Raw genomic sequence first — 18,737 nt, forward strand, 5'->3', positions numbered from 1 at the left:
TTCCATTTGGGCTGTGGGGGGTGCTTAACACTTTGGCGACCAGTCTTGCGTCGATTTATGCCTCAGAGGACCAGAGGTTTGTTTACAAACCATGTACTTTCTAAGAGCTATATATATATACTTTATAGTATTGCTATCTGTCCATTCTCATTGTCACTTGAGTGCATAAACCGTGCCTTCATAATGGCTTAAAGAAAATAAAAATCCATCGGTTGGTTGTCATTTTATAGCGTCGTGAATATAAGCTTTATCGCGCTTTTCATAGTCTTTTTTTCCAGGAAGCTAGATATGAGGCTAAACGTTGGCACCGTTATATCAAACGCCATTTCTGCTGTATATATACGAATGAAATAAAATAAACTGCGTAGCATCCGGACTATTACAGAGCATCTATGGATGAAATGGGAGCGGTGGGGAACACCGATTAGTATTATTGATTAGCAATATAGTGTGCGTTCAGGTAGCCAATGTCAGTGATCCATCACGTTAGGTTTTAAAACAATGTCCAATCCAGCTGTAATTTGGGAGAATAGTATCCTACCGTCAGGCCATGTGATCGCCGGCAGCATTTCTTCATTAGTCATCGGATTCTGGTATATCAATATGTCCATTGGCTAATCATAAATCCCATTGTTCCAGGCTGAAATATGCGATCGGTAACAAGATCAAAGATGGAGGGTGTTCGTTTGGAATCGAGGCTCATGATCCGCCCACACTGTAAAAAGATTTTTTTTTCAAATGATACTGCAGTGGAGCGATGGCGCCCCTAAGCGGATCTGGCCGGTATTGCATGTTTCGAAAATCAAATATGTGGGTAGGTCATGCATCTCGATCGGACGTTAATAGCGTTATAAATATGGAATAAAACTAACAACTTGCCACGGCTACCGTACTTTTAAGACTATAAGCCGCGGCTTTTTCCCCCATTTTTCGACCCTGCGGCTTATATAACGGTGCGGCTTATATGTGACTCGATGTGACCAAACCCGAAAATGTTAAAATCAAAATATTGCTTTTTTGACTGCATTGAAATGTTATTTATCTGTTCCCTTATTTGCTAAACTTAATACAACTTGTAAATGAGTTAATTCTTGTTATTTGTCCGACAGTATTGTGTCCCAATGGTAATTACATAGGTAATTAAACATTAAAACACCTGCGGCTTATATATGTACACATCATTCAATTTAGCTGCTGCGGCTTATAGTCAGGTGCGGCTTATAGTGCGAAAAGTACGGTATATATGTGGCTCTGGTCCACAACGCATGGAATGGAAACACATATACTTGTGTCTGGTCCTTAACACTTTGAGCGCCAGCCGTGTTTTCCTTTTTACCCCCTTGAATGCCACCATCCACGGCCAATGTTAACGTTAATATCGCCTAATCTATGTTTTAAATTATGGCTGTGTCTAATCTGCCCGTCGCTTATCAAAGAATCATTTTCCAGTCAACATTGTCAAGGCAGATTGTATTTTTATCGCTTCATTTCCGTTTGATAGCATTTTGAAAATCACCCGTTTTCGGGGGAAAAACAACCCATGCCTTTGATAATCGCCTTTTACTGGAATATTCCAGAACGTTGTCATTTGTCTGCCTATTTATGAATAGTTTTCAAATAAACGCTAGATGATCGATAGTATATGTGTGCGCTGATAATCGTTGCTCTTATTTCCTCATGGCTTTTACAGTCAAAACAGCCATATCACATAACCGCTTATATATCCGTGAAAACGAGTCTGATTATCCTAACACTGATAACATAGATTCCTTACCTGAGGTCAGATGGTATCCAAATGGTTTATTCCAATTTCCGATCGCCATTTGAAAAAAATCGATAAATGTATTGATCCATCGTGTGTACAGTATAACCCATATTCGACGTGGCTCAGAGGCTCCAGAATGAACTCTGGTAGACCCCGGCTGCATCAGTGAGAAGTAAAATGTGGAGTCAGAAATCTGTTCTCCCATTCACTTTTATTGTGAAATGTGAAATGAGAGATGTGAAATTCATTTCATTTACCATCTGGGAGACGATAGGGGGCGCTTTTTTCACATCGGAGCGCCCGCGGTCCCTGGATCTCCAACGGTAGGCTCGCGTGATGCAATATGATTTCATATCGCTAATAAAAAAAAACGAGAATACTCGTGACGTTGTATTCAGCGGTCGGGGCGTAAATCAGAGAAAAGCTGTGAGTGGCATACAAAGTGTTAGTGTTAATGTCTGAAGGAGTCGACTGAAGGCTTCTTGTCCTCTGCAAAAGCATGCAATTGGTACACTCACTGATGGATACATCTTGATATTTGTCTAGTCTAGTGTGTTCATTAGATGGGTGAAATCCTCAGTGCCTGTTTTCGTAGGCAGTTAGCCTCTGGTATGCGTGCCATTAGCGAGGTTGGCCAGTCGACGGCTCCTTTCGACCGATTAGTCGACTAATAGGGGTCAGCCCTACTGGGGTGTAATGTTTATATTTTCCCTTCAGAATTGAACTAGTTCCGTTTCCAATAGCCAGTTAAGATTTATGTTTCCTATTTAGGTAACTATCCCTTTATTCTGAATGTATTATTAAAAGGACAAATCACTCAATGCAAGGAAACCTTTAATTGCATCACAATTTTCAAACCTGATGTAAAAGATCACAGGCAAGAGTACAAAAACAAAATGTTGCAATATGATTACAATGAACTTCTGTATATATATATAAAAAGAAACACATTCATACAGTGAAAAACACTGATTCTTACCACTTACACACAATATTTACAATGTACTTAAGAGCCACACACAGTTTAAGGGGAACTATGCCCAATTTCAGAATTCATACATGTTATGCTTCTGGGTTAAGACGGCGCAAAGTAAACATATTGGTGAAAATGTGTAACTCTTGCCAAATCCAAAAACTAGCTTGTGCTAAAACTTAAAGTATAAAATGTGAAGCTGCCCCGTAGACAATGAAGTGGGGAAATAATTGATAGAGGACACAGACCCAGGTGAATGTTCTCGTTCTCAGTTCAAACCACTACTATAATCTCATTTTGGATATAAAATATAAACATTCCACAAAATCCGACTAATTTATCGTCAATAGAGCAGCTCCAGACTATACTTCAATACAATCACAAGTTTGATTGTTACTTCTCTGGCTTTGGGAGAAGAGGAGCTCATGTTCACAAATACCAACTGAGCAGTCTTAGCTCTTAAGCCATGGAAATAACATTAGGTGGAGTTCCCCTTTAAGACCAGACCTCCCATCAGGATCAAGTCCACAGAGACCCCTTTCGACAACGTAGTTTTCCACCCAAAAACGTGACATTTATACAAATAGTCTTAATTTTAATTAATTTACTGATACAAAAATATCTTCCATTGTGTTCCTGTTGGTGGTGTTGTCAGGAGAGGCTGCAGCCCCTGTAGAGTCAAGGCAGTGTTGGGTATCTGACAAAGTGCAGGAGGAGCTAGGGGGCCAGGAGTCTTCGCCTCGTGGTCTGATCCACCACCTTGTGGTAGTCGTCCAGCTTGTCCCGCAGCTTGTTGGAGAGCTGGAGAATGATGCATGAAAACAATGATGAATTATGAATTTTCACAATTAAGGCTTTAAACCTGGCCCGGCTCAAACAAACGAACGTCGAGATGCTTAACCCTTTCACTGCCACACTACAGAAGGTTAACTTTCGCTGCCACACTACAGAAGGTTAACCCTTTACGATCACACTGATAACACTGAATGTGTTGCTAAGCTTCAGGATCTTCTATTGCTATTGAGGAAATCAATGCTGCATAGACTGATGCCATGTAAATTGAGTAAATACACTTTATTTGTATAGCACCTTTCATACAAAAAATGCATCTCAAAGTGCTTCACAACGGAAAAAAGACAGGCATAAAATAGCACATAAAGTGCAGACATAAAATCGGTTTTCCACATTAGGATTTAACATCCCAATAGGCCATTTTGTTTATGGTTCGATTCAGTTTTAAAAATAATACAAAAAAAGAGTAAATGGCATATGAAACTGCCACAAAATAATTAACTCTTGAATGAAAGTACATTTCATTATGAATCCAAAAGGTAAAAGAAAAGTGGTACACTGAAAGTCAGTATAAATACTGAAAGTATTTCCAGCCACATTACACGAGGTACCGGGACATGCGTGTACTCACGCTGGCGTTGGTCTGCGTCTCGCCCAGAGTGTGGAGCAGATGGTCTATGGCCGTGTACGGGAGCCACACTAATGGAGCGGTCGCTGAAAGGGGCCTCTGCAAAAACAACCGTCCAACATGACCGTCAAGATCAACAACTGCAAAAACCACTGACGCAGCATGTTTCACAGGGAGATAATTAGGGGTGTAACGATCTCAAATTCGCTTCCCCGCATCTCTCGTTTCTCCTCAAAACCGCCGGTTCTCAACCTGGGGTTTCGAGACCCCCAAAAGGTTGCTTTCGCAGGGGTTGGGAAAAGACACAGTATACCAAGACATCATCATGTTTATTATCATTGGTACGGTTACCTTTTCCATGTGAAATGATGCATATTTGAAGTCTAAAAGCCCAACTCTAGTCATTAATCAAGTCAAATGGCCTGAATAGAATAGAAATACTTAGAAATAATTCAGCACTACAGATGGCTCACAGCCAACAGTAAACATTTAGGTAGTCGAAAACAAAAGTCACGAATAAGAATAAAATACGGTCCAGAATACACTTTCTGATATGTATATACATTCTAAAAATCTACAGCCAAAACTGAAAAGGTTAATCTATTTATTTAATTGAAATGAGTATAGACTCTGAACATTTGTTGTATGGTTACACCCCTAGAGAGATCACACCGAGCCTCACCTCTATTCCAAAGTACTGGTGGCCCTTCCCCAGGAGAGCGTCCACGTACTCCAGCACCAACTCCGCCGCAGCCTCCAGGAGGTCATAGTTCAGGTAGAGCCGCAGCAGCGCCGCTGCATCCACTCCCTGGACAAACAACACCTCGTCACCGACGGCTCAAACAACAACCTCCAGCCTTGTTCGTGGACAAGTCTACACAGACATTTACACCGTAGTAGTACTTCTTAACACTTTGATTACCACTGGTGAACATGGTAAAACCCCGTTAAATGCCACCACTGACTTCAATGATAGCGTTGTGAACGCATATTCTCTCTTAAATTATGGCTATGTGTCTAATCTGCCTGTCGTTTATCAATGACTTGTTTGCAGTCAACATTGTCGAAACGGATTGTTTTTTTATCGGTTAATTTCCGTTTTATAGCATTTTGAAAAGCCCTCGTTTAAGGAAAATAAAGATTCCGTGATAAAAGGCATTTACTGGAATATTCTAGAATACACAAAAACGTTGTAATTTTTTGGCCTATTTATGAATAGTTTTCAAATAAACGCTAGATTATAGATAGTATATGTGTACTTATGCACGCTATAGACGTGGGCTGAAAAATCGATTATCTTATTTCCTCATCAGCGATCACAGCCACACACAGCATAGGGCAAACGCTTATATCTCCGTGAAAACAGTCTGATTATCCTAAGACTGGTAAAATAGATTCCGTACCCGAGATCAGATGTTATCCAAAAAGATTATTCGAATTCCTGATCGCTATTCCAAATATCGATCACACTTATTGATTACAGTGTTGGTACTGTAAATACACAATCGTCGCTGTTCTGAGGGCCGGCGATCACTTGGTCTCTTCAGATGTCTTGCCGGAAAAATAAAATTAGCAAACTAACCACTCCCCCTGTATCAGTCTGAGCTGATGGGGTGCAGTTACACAGGGAGAGACGATAGGGGGCGGTATCTTCCCAATTGAGCTCAGACTCTGCAGCACTAACCCGAGGCTTGATTGATGAAATATGAATTCAAATCGCCAATAAAAAAAAAAAAAAACGGCAAACAAACGACATTTGTCGTCGTCAGCACTCAATGGGGGGTCTGATAAAACGAGATATGTCGTCGCTGGCACTGAAAGGGTTAATGAACCTCAGATTTGTTGTGGAACAGTTCCTGGCTTTCAAGAGAAGCGAGCCACGCCAGATCCTGTACAACCGGGTTTTGTTTTTATTTCAACACGTCTTGATTTGGGTGTAATTGATGTCGGCGACACTGATTGAGGGCACTTGCGACATCATGAGCTTTCTTACTTGTGCATTTGAATGAAAGATTGTGAGTGATCTATATAAGACAGGTGCTTAACACAAAATGCACACAAGTCGACTAATCGCAATTTAGGAAATACATTTTTACAAATCAAGTTAAAGACAGAATTACGAGAGAATTTTCTCAAATGAGACTCCTGGGCTGAAATGCAGCATTTCAACCTTTAGCCTTTCAGACCGTTTCTTCTCCATTTCCTGCACACAGCCACACAATCTCTCTTCTGATCATTCACCCTCCAGAAAGCTGCAGCTTCTAACCGGCAGAAGCTCTTCTCCGTGACGACGTCAGCGCTCACCTTGTAGGCGTTGACTAGCCAGTCGGGCAGAGGGACGCCGTGCGACAGCAGCTTGTTGATGACACAGCGGTGGTGTCCTGCGTTGGGGGCAGAGTGTGTCTCCAGGTAGGAGGCCAGCAGCCTCCACGCCTCGTCTGTGGCACTGCAGCAGGGCATCCAGCACATCATTATGCAGTTAGACTGACAGTTACACCGTACAATGGAAATATTACATTGCTAGTTCCCCCTCCCCCCATCACACAGATAGACTTAAACTAGAATTAAATATTAAGAAAACGTTTAATACTAAAAAATAAAGAATCTTAAAAAGATAAATAAAGTAGAAAAATATGGCACGAGTGACACATTCAGTTCACAGTGTAGTGGTGGAACTTCGAAGGATATAAAGTGCACTATGCAAATAATGGTAGTGGAGGTGACAGTGAAGTCACAGCAGCAGAGTGTGTAGCGTTCACAGTTCAGTCAGTCAGTCAGTGAGAGGAGGGGAGGCTTGTTGAGGTGTCTGTAGTGTTCACAGTTCAGACAGTCAGTGAGAGGAGGGGAGGCTTGTTGAGGCGTCTGTAGTGTTCACAGTTCAGACAGTCAGTGAGAGGAGGGGAGGCTTGTTGAGGTGTCTGTAGCGTTCACAGTTCAGACAGTGAGGAGGGGAGAGGAGGGGAGGCTTGGTGAGGTGTATAGCGTTCACAGAGCATGTCCAACTCATCTCCAGGTGTACAATCTCACATACGAGATTAGAGAACTGAAGATTCAAATGATTGTCACAACAGCTACTGGCCATTAAAAGCTATAGATGTTTAGTATTCAGAGGAAGACATTCCTCATAAAACGTACGCCTGAAAGGGTTAATGCAACAACAAACAGCATGTCTTCAGGACACTTGGGTCCGTTTTAAGTGAGCGCACCTGGATTCTTTGGTTGTGACGACCGTGGACAGCAGGTTGGCTGCCAGCCAGTTCCAGGCTTCATTCTGACATTCTTCACCGCCGTATTGGAGCTTGATACATCTGAGGAACAAGCCAGGCGGCAGCAGCAAGGATCAGACCAAAACACACGAGGCCAATTGTATTAAGTATTCACTAACTGTGTGAAGTATGAGATGTTTAAAATCTGAGACTTACTTGAAGGCCAGTCCCTCAAAGACTGGGGTGAGAGGGAGGTTGAAGGTGTGGCAGAGTGAGAGGGTGCAGTCAAAGAGCCCCGTCTGCACCAGGAGAGCCACCATCTCCACAGCGGAGGCACTGCCTACGAGGATCCATACGAGTTACAGTAGGTATTGATACGAGTTACAGTAGGTATTGATAAGAGTTACAGTAGGTATTGATACAAGCTACAGTAGGTATTGATAAGAGTTACAGTAGGTATTGATAAGAGTTATAGTAGGTATTGATAAGAGTTACAGTAGGTATTGATACAAGTTACAGTAGGTATTGATAAGAGTTACAGTAGGAATTGATACATTGTAGCAAGTATAAGAATAAGACCTCTCACTACACAAGAAAATACACAAAATATACAAACAGAGTGTAGTGCTAATTAGATGTATGTACAACAGAGTTGTAGTATTAATATGTAGTGATACAGGTATAAAGACGGTATGGTAGTAAGTCATACTGGCCAGCAGCGTAACTAGTAAGACGAGGTAAGGGATATGTACAGATAATATATAGATGTAGTATCTACAGATATGTAAAATAATTATGTGCAGGTAAGTACAGACGGATATATATACGGTTGAGAATAAATATATACATATAATAATGTATAAATTACAATTGTATAGTTAATCTATTCCATTGGGAAGATGAATGTTATGCATCTTTGCATGCAGACATACGAGACATGCATGCTAGGTCACACTGCCATCGCCCTTTGACCCCAGTGCTGGAGTTTGACCCCGGGCGCCAGACTGTGTGGCCCCGCTGCGTCTAAATAGTTTAAGAGGGGTTAAACGCAGAGGACACATTCCTGGTATATAGTACATAATATGTAAATGTACTTGGCAAAATAAAGAGTTTTCTTTTCCCTTTTCAAAACTCCTCACTCATCTCACAGCCCGAGATGAACTCGCACGAAGGATTCAACCGCGTGTCCCGTTCAAAAGATTCCTAAGCTCTTAATATTCCGTTTGAAAACAACCTTGGGTTTTGAAGCGCTCTTCTTTTGTTTGGCTCAACTGTGCGACTCCACCACTAGCTGTGAGAACCGGAGTGCTCTATTAATGTTGGCGGCGGTACCTGCGATGGCAGCGGCAGGGGGGTAGTGCTGGGCCAGGGTGAGGCGGCTGCGGGCCAGGAGGTACTCCTTCTTCAGGTCCTTCAGCTCCAGGATGTCGATCTGACGCCTGACTGTTGAATACAAACACTTTACGACTCTCCTTTTGTCTCCCCGCTCGTCACCTGGGAGGCTTTCTGTGCCATTAGTTAACGCAGTGATTCTCAAACTTTTTCTGTCTTTTTTTTTTTTTTTTTATCCAGAGTAACTTGGTAATCATTTTCTGTGTTTTATTAAATAATGATTTTCAGATTTTGAGAAATGGTCAAACTTATCCAAATATGGTATTTTCATGGAGAACAGTGCAGCTGCAACAGATAGCACTTTAGTGATAATTTTCTGTAATCCAATTTTTATTTTTATTTTTATCTCAAGGCCCCCCCTGTCATGCTTCTGCGCCCCCCCTGGGGGGCGCGCCCCACACTTTGAGAAACACTGAGTTAACCAGTGATGTTGTGGATCGGTAAGAGTCCTTTCTCAGCACAATCCTGGCTAGTTAGCCACGAACAAATGCAACGTCAACGTGGGTCGAACTCCCGCCTGTACAAGCCGACTGAAATCCACTCCATGGTACACGCAGAGTACATCTCAGTTGTCTTCGGTTAGCTTGTACAGATGGGAGCTTGACCCCATTGACTTTGCATTGGTTTGTGGGTAACTAGCCGGAGCCGATATATGGACTGTATTTATATAGCGCTTTACAACTTGCAATATGAGGCACGGCGTGGATTGTGCAGAGACTCTTAACGACCATCAACAACGTCATGGGTTAAGTAGTGAATATGGCTTGGGTTCAAAGAAATCAGAACTGTCCCTTTAAAGTGTGTTGTTGACCCACCTGGCTCAGTAGCAAACTCTCCATCATAGTTCCTCTTGGGCGACGCCCCGGGCCGCTCATACTGTGGTGGAGAGGAACGGATTTAGTCTTTAGATTTCCTCAGTAGTGTGTATAGAGGTGGAGGTCGTTAAGAAGTAGTGAGCTTATTGGTAATATATTTGAAGAATGATTTTCATTACAAGGCTTATTAACGGAGCACTGCACCAAAACAATAAAGCCGTTTAGTAAGTTAAATATAGTTCCAGTGAAAATGAAAATATCCAAGTTAATTTGTTCAAGACAGTAAAAGTAAAATAGGGCAGATACTGATTGTGTTTTTTAACCCTCATGTTGTGTTAGGAATTGGCACTACTGACCGTTGTTAGCGGGTCAATGTTGACCCGGGGTCTAACTCAGTCCTGACTACTAAAAAGAAAGGAGTATCACTCAATATAGTTAATACTACATCCTAACTAACATTATATGCATTCATAACCATATAATCCCATTGTAATTAGATTTTATGGCCCACGAGACACATCATGTCCCTTATTTTTAAGATGAAAATGAGGTTGTTCAATCATAATATAATAAATGTGAAACCCATAGATAATGTTTTCTGACTATAATAGAACAATATTAGAATATAACTTCTGAAAAAAAGTTTAGTATATATATTATTATTTTATTTATTTTTATTTAGTATTTTTATAGTATAGTTTTACCTTGCCGGGTCAAGAATGACTAACACCACAGTCGTACTTTTTTTTTCTGCAGATACCTTCAGAATTTTCAAAATGGTGAAACATAGTTTTGCTGTGCTTATATATGTGTTGTGGAGGATATCATAAAGCCTTGTTCTAATAAAATTCAACTACATGGTAGTTATTACATATTATAACCTTGAAACGGGTCGCTGGAGACCCTAACACCACACAAGGGAGCCCATATCTGCAGATGATACCGATTGTTTTTTAAAGCCTATATCTGCAGATACCAATTGTGTGTCTTTAACCTCTTAACAGGCACACAGAAAAGTGGCAATTTCTTTTTACTTGAACTTGAGGACTGCATACTTTTTTTTTGCAAAGCTTATCTTTTTACTTTATACTTATAGCACATGCATGGGCCTGGTCTCTTTTGAAAGATAACATTCTGAAGTTAGTTACTAATGCAAAAAAGGATAATCACTTTTAGTGCTAATGAAATAGAGTAACAGAGGTTTGAACTTTTCTGTAGTGGTTGCAATATCAAAAAGAAATACCGGTATATATATATATATATATATATATATATATATATATATATATATATATATATATATATATATAAAAAAAAAGAAAAAAATGGTATAAGCTGGAAAACACAGCGGATCCATAGCCTGAAGTCTTATGTAGTATAGGTCCAAATTTAATAAATATCCATTCAGAAATTAGTCTTAGAGAGATATGGGTAAACCGTGATAAAAAAAAAAAAAAAAAGCTCCCCAAAATCCATTTCCTTCACCTAGAGATGGTATACGTCCCGGTGCACGTTAAAGAGGTTAAAGCCCATATCTGCAGCAGATACAGATCGTCTGCCGCGTGTACGTACCACGGCTCCGGAGGTGGGCTGGACGATCCAGGCGTACTCGGGCCTGATGAGGCGCAGGGCGTTGAGGGCGGCCAGGTAACAGTTGACCTGCTTCTGGAGTCCGCGCTGGGTCCGCACCTCCCTGCCCAGCCGCATGCCGTACTCGAACATCACCGTGCCGGCTGGCAGAGGGGACACGGGAAGAACATCACAGGTTGTACTTTAGTTGTATATTTTGTATAGTGTTTGGTCTTTATTCCTTTAACTTTTTTACTGTATGAAGCACAATCTCAGGAGGCTCATACAGAACCAAGCATTTCACTGTAATGTACCTGCACCTTATATGTGACAAATAAAACTAAACTTGAGTAGTGTTTGTCTGTAAGCTCCAAGTGTGTGTGTGTGTGTGTGGGGGGGGGGGGTACAGGTATGGGCAGGGTAATGATAGAAAGACATAAATATAGGCAATAAAATTTTATCTGAATATAAAAAATAAAAAATAATAAACAGTGTAAACCATATAATTAACTCTGAATATAGGAGAAAGCAAACAGAGTAATCAAAGGTGCAGATGAGGGTCTGTATGCCCCATCAGTTATATTATACGTTACAATAAATATGGGCAATAAAGAATTAAGCATATGAATATATACTTATATACTATAAGTCAAGTAAACATTATAACACAAGGTACCCTAACTGACATGATATAGGTTAGGTGGTAAGAGTCTGTGTGCGTGTGTTTCCTGTACCTTTCCTGTAGTTGTGTCTGTTGACGTGGAAGGCGTACAGCAGCTCGTAGTAGTTGTGGGTCATCAGGTCCACCGCTCTGGCTCGAGACTCTATGATACTGACCACCTGCCACACAGAAGAGCCGGGCTTGGGTCAATACCATCAGAAACACTCTAGCTGGGACCAAGACTCAAACCTGAACACTAGGGGGCAGTGGGCTTCGACAACGTGCATAGCGCAGTACAAATTCCCCTCATCTAGAACCACAGAGTAGTAACTAAGACCGTCTTTTGACAAAAATAAAAGTTGTCAAATAAAAGTCACATTCTCTACTATTATCTACTTATTAGGCCTTTTGGGTTCACAACCTTAAAAACAATATGAAGTGTGTACTACTACTTCAGCTGGTACACAATTGTAAGTGGCTCTGGATGAAAGCGTGCAGCTAAATGACTAAATATAAACACACTCGCTAAACCTAACAGATGTTGATGTTATGTATTGAGGCCAATGTGTTTATTCCTGCATGGTGTTTAGCACGTTGCGTGTTCAGATACAGAGGAGGGTGAACTGTGATCCAACTGGAGCCTTCCTGAGGTGTCGTGGGCCTAACACCAGTGAAGGGAGGTGCCCACTTGATGACCCTGGTGATGTGCTGGCTCTCGCTGCCTATCCATCTACACGTTGGGTTGTGGTGGCCATTGGGGAACATGTGGTAGGGTATGTAGCATTGGCATTGTCAATACCCCCACACCCTAAACCGGTTCGTATCCTATTCCCTACACCCCTCATCCTAAACCAGGTTTCATAAAAACTGGAAATTAAAAGCATTTCAGGAGCTAAGAGAAGAATACAACATTCCTAACTCAGACTTCTTAAAATATATGCAAATTCAAAGCACTTTAAGTTCACTTACTAAAGAAAACAAGTTAAGCTTTGAAATGACAGAATTGGAAGAAAAACTAACTACCTCATCCACAATTAAAGGTAAAATCAGTGAACTATATGAAATTCTAACTAATGAATGCCAAACAGTCTTCCCAGCTCTATTAAGATGCTGGGAGACGGACCTGGCAACGAAATTTGAAGAAAACAATTGGCAAGATATCTGTGATCGAACTTTCTTTCCCTTTACAAGCAATAAGATCAAAGAAAGTAATTTCAAATTTATTCATAAATTCTACCTTACTCCTGTAAAAATGCACAAAATCTCGAAAGAAAACTGACCAAATTGCCCAAGATGTAAAATTAAAGAAGGAACATTTCTGCATGTTCTGGCAATGTAGCAAATTGAAGCATTTCTGGAACAAGATCCACTTATTTACTAATCTGTCATGGAGTTGGAATTTGAGTTATCACCATGTGTCTATCTATTAAATAATATAACAAACTGCCACTTAGACCAAAAGAAATGCAGACTGTTGGTATACATAACATATTTTGCAAAGAAATGTATACTTCTTCTATGGAAAAATGAAATCGCACCAACATTCAATATGTTCATAGAACAAATATCTCAGTTTCTTCCCTTAGAAAATATAACGCTTGAAAAGCACAACCAGGGTCACTTATTTCAAGAACTTTGGAATCTACTCTATACTCAACTGGAAACTCATAATGTAGTCCTATAAATGTGTCATATCTAAATAACAGACGTGGAGTTTTAGCAGATTAGATTAGCTGATCTGTTGAGGCTCTTTGTCTGCGTATTCGGGTTATTGAGAAGCGCTATATAAATTAAATGAATTATTATTATTATTATTATAAGTGCCTGGTTGCCTGCGCATGGCTGTCAAACCCTGCCCCCACGGGGTCGGGTCTGGGAAAGGGAGCTGAACACGCAGCGGCCCGGACCCTTCCCTGTCGGAGTGGCCATCGATAAGCGGGTGTGAGCAACTGGGTGCTATAAACTGTCACTGTTTACAATACCGACATTTGCACTTTTATTCCTTATTACTCATTTACTTATGATTTACCTACTGTCCCTTTATTTTATTTTATTTTACTTTATTTTTATTATTTTCTTTTTTTTGTTGTCTAATTGTTTATTTGTGTGTATGTGGGCAAGTGTATGTGTGTATGTGTGTATGCCTGTATGCGCGTGTGTGCGCGTGTACGTGTGTGTATGTCCCAGTGTGTGTGAGTGTGAGTGAGAGATGGGAGAATGGATTGAGTGGGGAGCACAAGGAAAATTGTTAAAAATTGTTCATGAGAGTGACACTGAACATTCTGTAGATCTGTCGATTGAATGTGAAACCTCATGAAAAATAAAAAGATTTAAAACAAATAAACCAGGTTTGTATCCTATTCCCTACACCCCTCACCCTAAACCAGGTTTGTATCCTATTCCCTACACCCCTCACCCTAAACCAGGTTTGTATCCTCCTACACAACATTCCATGATGTCCCCAGCAGGCAGAGCGGTGAGAGGGTTTACCTCGTCGTGTAGGTTGACGTAGGAGAACTCCACCAGGTCCTGGAGCTGGGAGCGCTCGCACAGGACCACCACCAGCTGACGCAGACAGTCCAACTGCCTGGAGGAGCACAGGGGGGAAGGCGCTGGGTGTACAGTATACACTGGGGTTTCAGGAGTACAACGATTCCGTCAAATGACAATTCAGTTTAACACAGTGAAAGGGTTAACCTTCTGTAGTGTGGTAGTGAAAGGTTAACCTAGTGTGGTGGTGAAAGGTTAACGTTCTATAGTGTGGTAGTGAAAGGGTTAACCTTATGTAGTGTGGTAGTGAAAGGGTTAACCTTATGTAGTGTGGTAGTGAAAGGGTTAACCTTATGTAGTGTGGACTATCGGAAACAAAACAAGCACGTGGTAAACATGTCTCGTGGACAGACGTGGGCGAATGACTGGGTGAAAGCCGGCCTGATGGAAATATGGGCAGAAGACCAAATTAAAACAGCTACTTGTGGGCACTCATAAAAACAACTCAGTGTACAAGTTGTTTAGCGAGAGGATGGTGGTAATGGGCTTCAATAGAACAATGGATCAATGCCACATCAAAATATATTAATAAATAAGCAGAGAATTAAATTAGATGTCCATAACATGTTTTTAATTAGCATAGCCTAAATAAATATGAATTCAAGTTTCTTTGGTTTGCGGTGGTGCAGCTGCGGGCCAATGTTCCGAGACATATTACATTTGATTTGTTAGGCTATTTGAATACACCGTTAGCCCTAAATGGTGGATTCAAATACCGTAATTCCTCTAATAGTAACCGGGTCTCAAATACAAGCCGGGTCTCTATTAATGGCCGGGTGCGCTCTTGAGCTAAGCAATTATAAGCCGGCCTCCTAATACAAGCCGGGTTACTAATATACTGAGCTGCATACTGAGTTAGTTACTTGATTTCACTTTGAAAACGTTGAAATGACCAGTGACCACCTGTAATTGCACTGTTTACTATTTCATACAGTACTTGGTTTCAATAAATGAACCCAGTACATTTTACTGGGTTCAAACTGACACAAAATGTTGATTTATTCATTATGATCCGTTTGAACATTTGAAATATAGGCCTCCCTCTTATACAGACCTCCTCCTAATACAAGCCTGGTACCCGCTACAGTTGAAACAAATACAAGCCGGGGTTACTATTAGAGGAATTACGGTAGCCTAACAATTACAAATATGTGGGTGTGTCTCGGAGCATTGGCTTGCAGTTGCGTTGTTGCAGACTAGGGAGATGTGAATTAAAGAAGTTAAAACAAATAACAGGCTGAAAAAACAATTAGCCTATTTAAAGTCTGAAATTGTGACGCCTCCGCTGATCTGGAGTCTGTATTTCTGTGTGTCTAGTACAGTGTTTCTCTCTTCACTTCACGCCAGAGCTCTTTATCCCTGCACCAGATGGAAACATTAACCCAGGCAAACTTGTAGTCCAGAGGGCTCGCAGTAACACACACGCGCGCGCACACACATTAGGGCTCGCAGTCACGCACACATTTCCACTCTCTATTGTGTCCAATAGACAAGCACCCTTTTCGACCGCGTGACATTGTTCAGAAAGTTTGGTGCACTTGACAAATTGCAATGTGAATGCAGACCGAACCAAATGAAGAATGCAACAATGTTGCAACTTCACCACCAGAACCGCACAGAGTCCCACCAAAACTATATGTGAAAGCGCCCTTAGTGCGTGTGTCAGTGCGTGTGTCTTGGTGCGTGTGTCTTGGTGCGTGTGTTAGTGCGTGTCTTAGTGCGTGTCTTAGTGCATGTGTCTTGGTGTGTGTGTTAGTGCGTGTCTTAGTGTGTGTCTTAGTGCGTGTGTTAGTGCGTGTCTTAGTGTGTGTCTTAGTGCGTGTGTCTTGGTGTGTGTTAGTGCGTGTCTTAGTGCGTGTGTCTTGGTGTGTTAGTGCGTGTGTTAGTGCGTGTGTTAGTGCGTGTGTTAGTGTGTGTGTTAGTGTGTGTGTTAGTGTATGTGTTAGTGTGTGTGTTAGTGGGTGTGTCTTGGTGTGTGTTGGTGTGTGCGTTAGTACGTGTGTTAGTGCGTGTGTTAGTGCGTGTGTTAGTGTGTGTGTTAGTGCGTGCGTGTTAGTGCGTGTGTTATTGTGTGTGTTATTGTGTGTGTTATTGTGTGTGTCTTGGTGTGTGTTAGTGCGTGTGTTAGTGCGTGTCTTGGTGTATGTGTTAGTGTGTGTCTTGGTGTGTGTGTTGGTGTGTGCGTTAGTGTGTGTGCGTGTCAGTGAGTACCTGCTGGAGTCAGGGTTCTGGGTCAGGGCCTCATAGGCCTGGCTGTTGTGGCCCAGGTCCAGGTGGTGCTTGAAGACACGTGTCCAGAGAGCAGCCTGGACACAATAGTGATGCAGCAACGTCACACATGGTTGTACTCCAAAGAGAATTTAACACAGAGAGGATTCTAATTCTATGGTTGCACTCTAGCCAAGTCACTGGGACCCTAGAGGGACCATAGAAAACCTACCCGGCTCCTGGCATCGTTGGCGGCCTCGGTTATGGCCAGCGTGGCTAGATTGATGACCAGCTCCGGTAGACCCACGTCCTCGAGCAACCGCAGCACCTGAAGACACACAAAACATACCTCGTTGTAATACAGTAACCATGGAGACGCAGCCTACCTTGTTGTAATACTGTAACCATGGAGACGCAGCCTACCTTGTTGTAATACTGTAACCATGGAGACGCAGCCTACCTTGTTGTAATACTGTAACCGTGGGGTGGACGCAGCCTCCTCCTCCTCCGTTCCAGTCAACCTCAAAAGAAACTCTTCCTTCTCCACCTCCGTCGCCGCTTCCTGGAAACACTGCAGAGCCTGGAGGGGAGGAGGGGGAAGACATCTAAATAATTATGGCTGGATTTCAAAATCTTAGCGATGCAATTAAAAGAAAACGGGTCTGAAAACAGGAGCAACACAGCAAAATATTAAAACTTGACAAAAGAAGCCATGATTGATAAGAGGACAGACATCATCATAGCTCCGGTAAGTGAGTTGTGTGTCCATATGATCTGATTAGTTTGGATGAACCTGTGCTCTTCAGCACTCATCCAGCTGCTTGGCAGAGAGCCAGAGCAGGTTTGGGGAGCAAGGTGCCTGAATATCAATTAATATAAATGTTTTATTTTAACACATCATTACAGTCCAAACAGTTAACCAGGTTCAAACTATCAATGTTTGTTAATGATCAAACAAAAAGTGACAACCCTACTCGACACCGATTGAAAATTGAAAATATCATCCGTCATCTCTGCGTTTACATTTTCTCAGTGAAAAGGCAGCAGGAACACAGCGGAAACCAGAAATAAATATTATAAATAAGAGCAACCAAATGTTACTAGCATACCAAGAGCTTTGCCCACTTGGGGGGCGTGCTCTCATACAAAGATCTACCCCCTCACTGCTGTTTGCTACAGATGACAATGTTCTAATCAGAACAATACAGTCAGTCTCATCTATATTGTTGTGTGCATGACTAAGAACTAGGGGTCAGGGTTTCCGTTGTCCGGTAATTACAGGTTTTTGACCGGCAAAATCTGTTGAAGTCCGACATATTTAAATCTCTCCGGTCATAATGTCCGTGAAAATAATTCCCTCTAAGCACAATTTGAATTGTATTAAAATTAGGGATGTGCCGATCATGTTTTTTTGCTCCCGATCCGATCCCGATCATGTGATTTTGAGTATCTACCGATACCGATATTTCCCGATCCGATCAAATTTTTTATAAATTTTTGTATTCAACAAACATGACCATGTTCACGTCTTAAACTCATACTGAGGCCTTAGTTTTGGTTTTAAATTGCATATCATCATTCATTTATTTATTGTCACACAGAGCAGAAGAATTTTGCCAAAACAAACCAATAGTATCCAGCTGCAGAACGGCAGACCAGCCACTCTCTCAGACCCAAACGCATTTCCTTTGATTTAATTATACATCAAATGATTTATGAAGTTAACTTTTCACCTGGATAACATCAACATTCAGGGTGAATGTAATGTGAGAAATTGGGATTAAAAAAAATATATATATATATATATTTTTTTAATTTGGGTCCGAGTGTGGCTGGTCTGCCGTTCTGCAGCTGGATACTATTGGTTTTGTGACGGCCCGGGATCCACTCCACTGGTCGAATTACTTACTTGTGAGTAGTACGCTCGTTGATAAAGAAAAGCAATGTCCACAGTGTAAAGTAAAGATATCCAAATGGTTTATTTGCAAAGTCTCTCTTTACAGAAGTGGTCCTCAATCTACTTTCCTAAATATTCCTGTCAATACTACTACAAGGTAAGAAAACTGTATTTTCCCAGTCTCCAAAATCACAGCCGACTCGACACATGAAAATTCCTTTGCAATGTGGAAACCGCAAATCCGCTGGTGGGCTCCTGGCTTCAGTCCTCTGTTCGGTCCT

The 18,737-nt window shown here is 41.5% G+C and overlaps 1 protein-coding gene across 1 annotated transcript in view; it reads right to left on the bottom strand.

The window, feature by feature from the left end:
- Positions 1 to 2,581: 2,581 nt before the first annotated feature.
- The window catches only part of nup160 (nucleoporin 160), a 63,635-nt gene continuing 47,479 nt past the window's right edge, over positions 2,582 to 18,737 (bottom strand). Inside the window, exons 21-34 of the mRNA XM_084334932.1 lie at positions 17,020 to 17,139; positions 16,792 to 16,887; positions 16,563 to 16,657; positions 14,292 to 14,388; positions 11,875 to 11,980; positions 11,144 to 11,304; positions 9,572 to 9,632; positions 8,697 to 8,807; positions 7,581 to 7,704; positions 7,365 to 7,466; positions 6,463 to 6,604; positions 4,841 to 4,966; positions 4,162 to 4,257; positions 2,582 to 3,539 (exon numbers count right to left, since the gene is read on the bottom strand). Of these exons, the coding sequence (XP_084191058.1) occupies positions 3,456 to 3,539; positions 4,162 to 4,257; positions 4,841 to 4,966; positions 6,463 to 6,604; positions 7,365 to 7,466; positions 7,581 to 7,704; positions 8,697 to 8,807; positions 9,572 to 9,632; positions 11,144 to 11,304; positions 11,875 to 11,980; positions 14,292 to 14,388; positions 16,563 to 16,657; positions 16,792 to 16,887; positions 17,020 to 17,139 (1,521 nt within the window). The 3' untranslated portion in view covers positions 2,582 to 3,455. The remainder of the gene's footprint in view (positions 3,540 to 4,161; positions 4,258 to 4,840; positions 4,967 to 6,462; positions 6,605 to 7,364; positions 7,467 to 7,580; positions 7,705 to 8,696; positions 8,808 to 9,571; positions 9,633 to 11,143; positions 11,305 to 11,874; positions 11,981 to 14,291; positions 14,389 to 16,562; positions 16,658 to 16,791; positions 16,888 to 17,019; positions 17,140 to 18,737) is intronic.

Source organism: Notolepis coatsorum (assembly GCF_963971535.1).
Source record: "Notolepis coatsorum genome assembly, chromosome: 18".
In the NCBI taxonomy this organism is placed as follows: Eukaryota; Metazoa; Chordata; class Actinopteri; order Aulopiformes; family Paralepididae; genus Notolepis; species Notolepis coatsorum.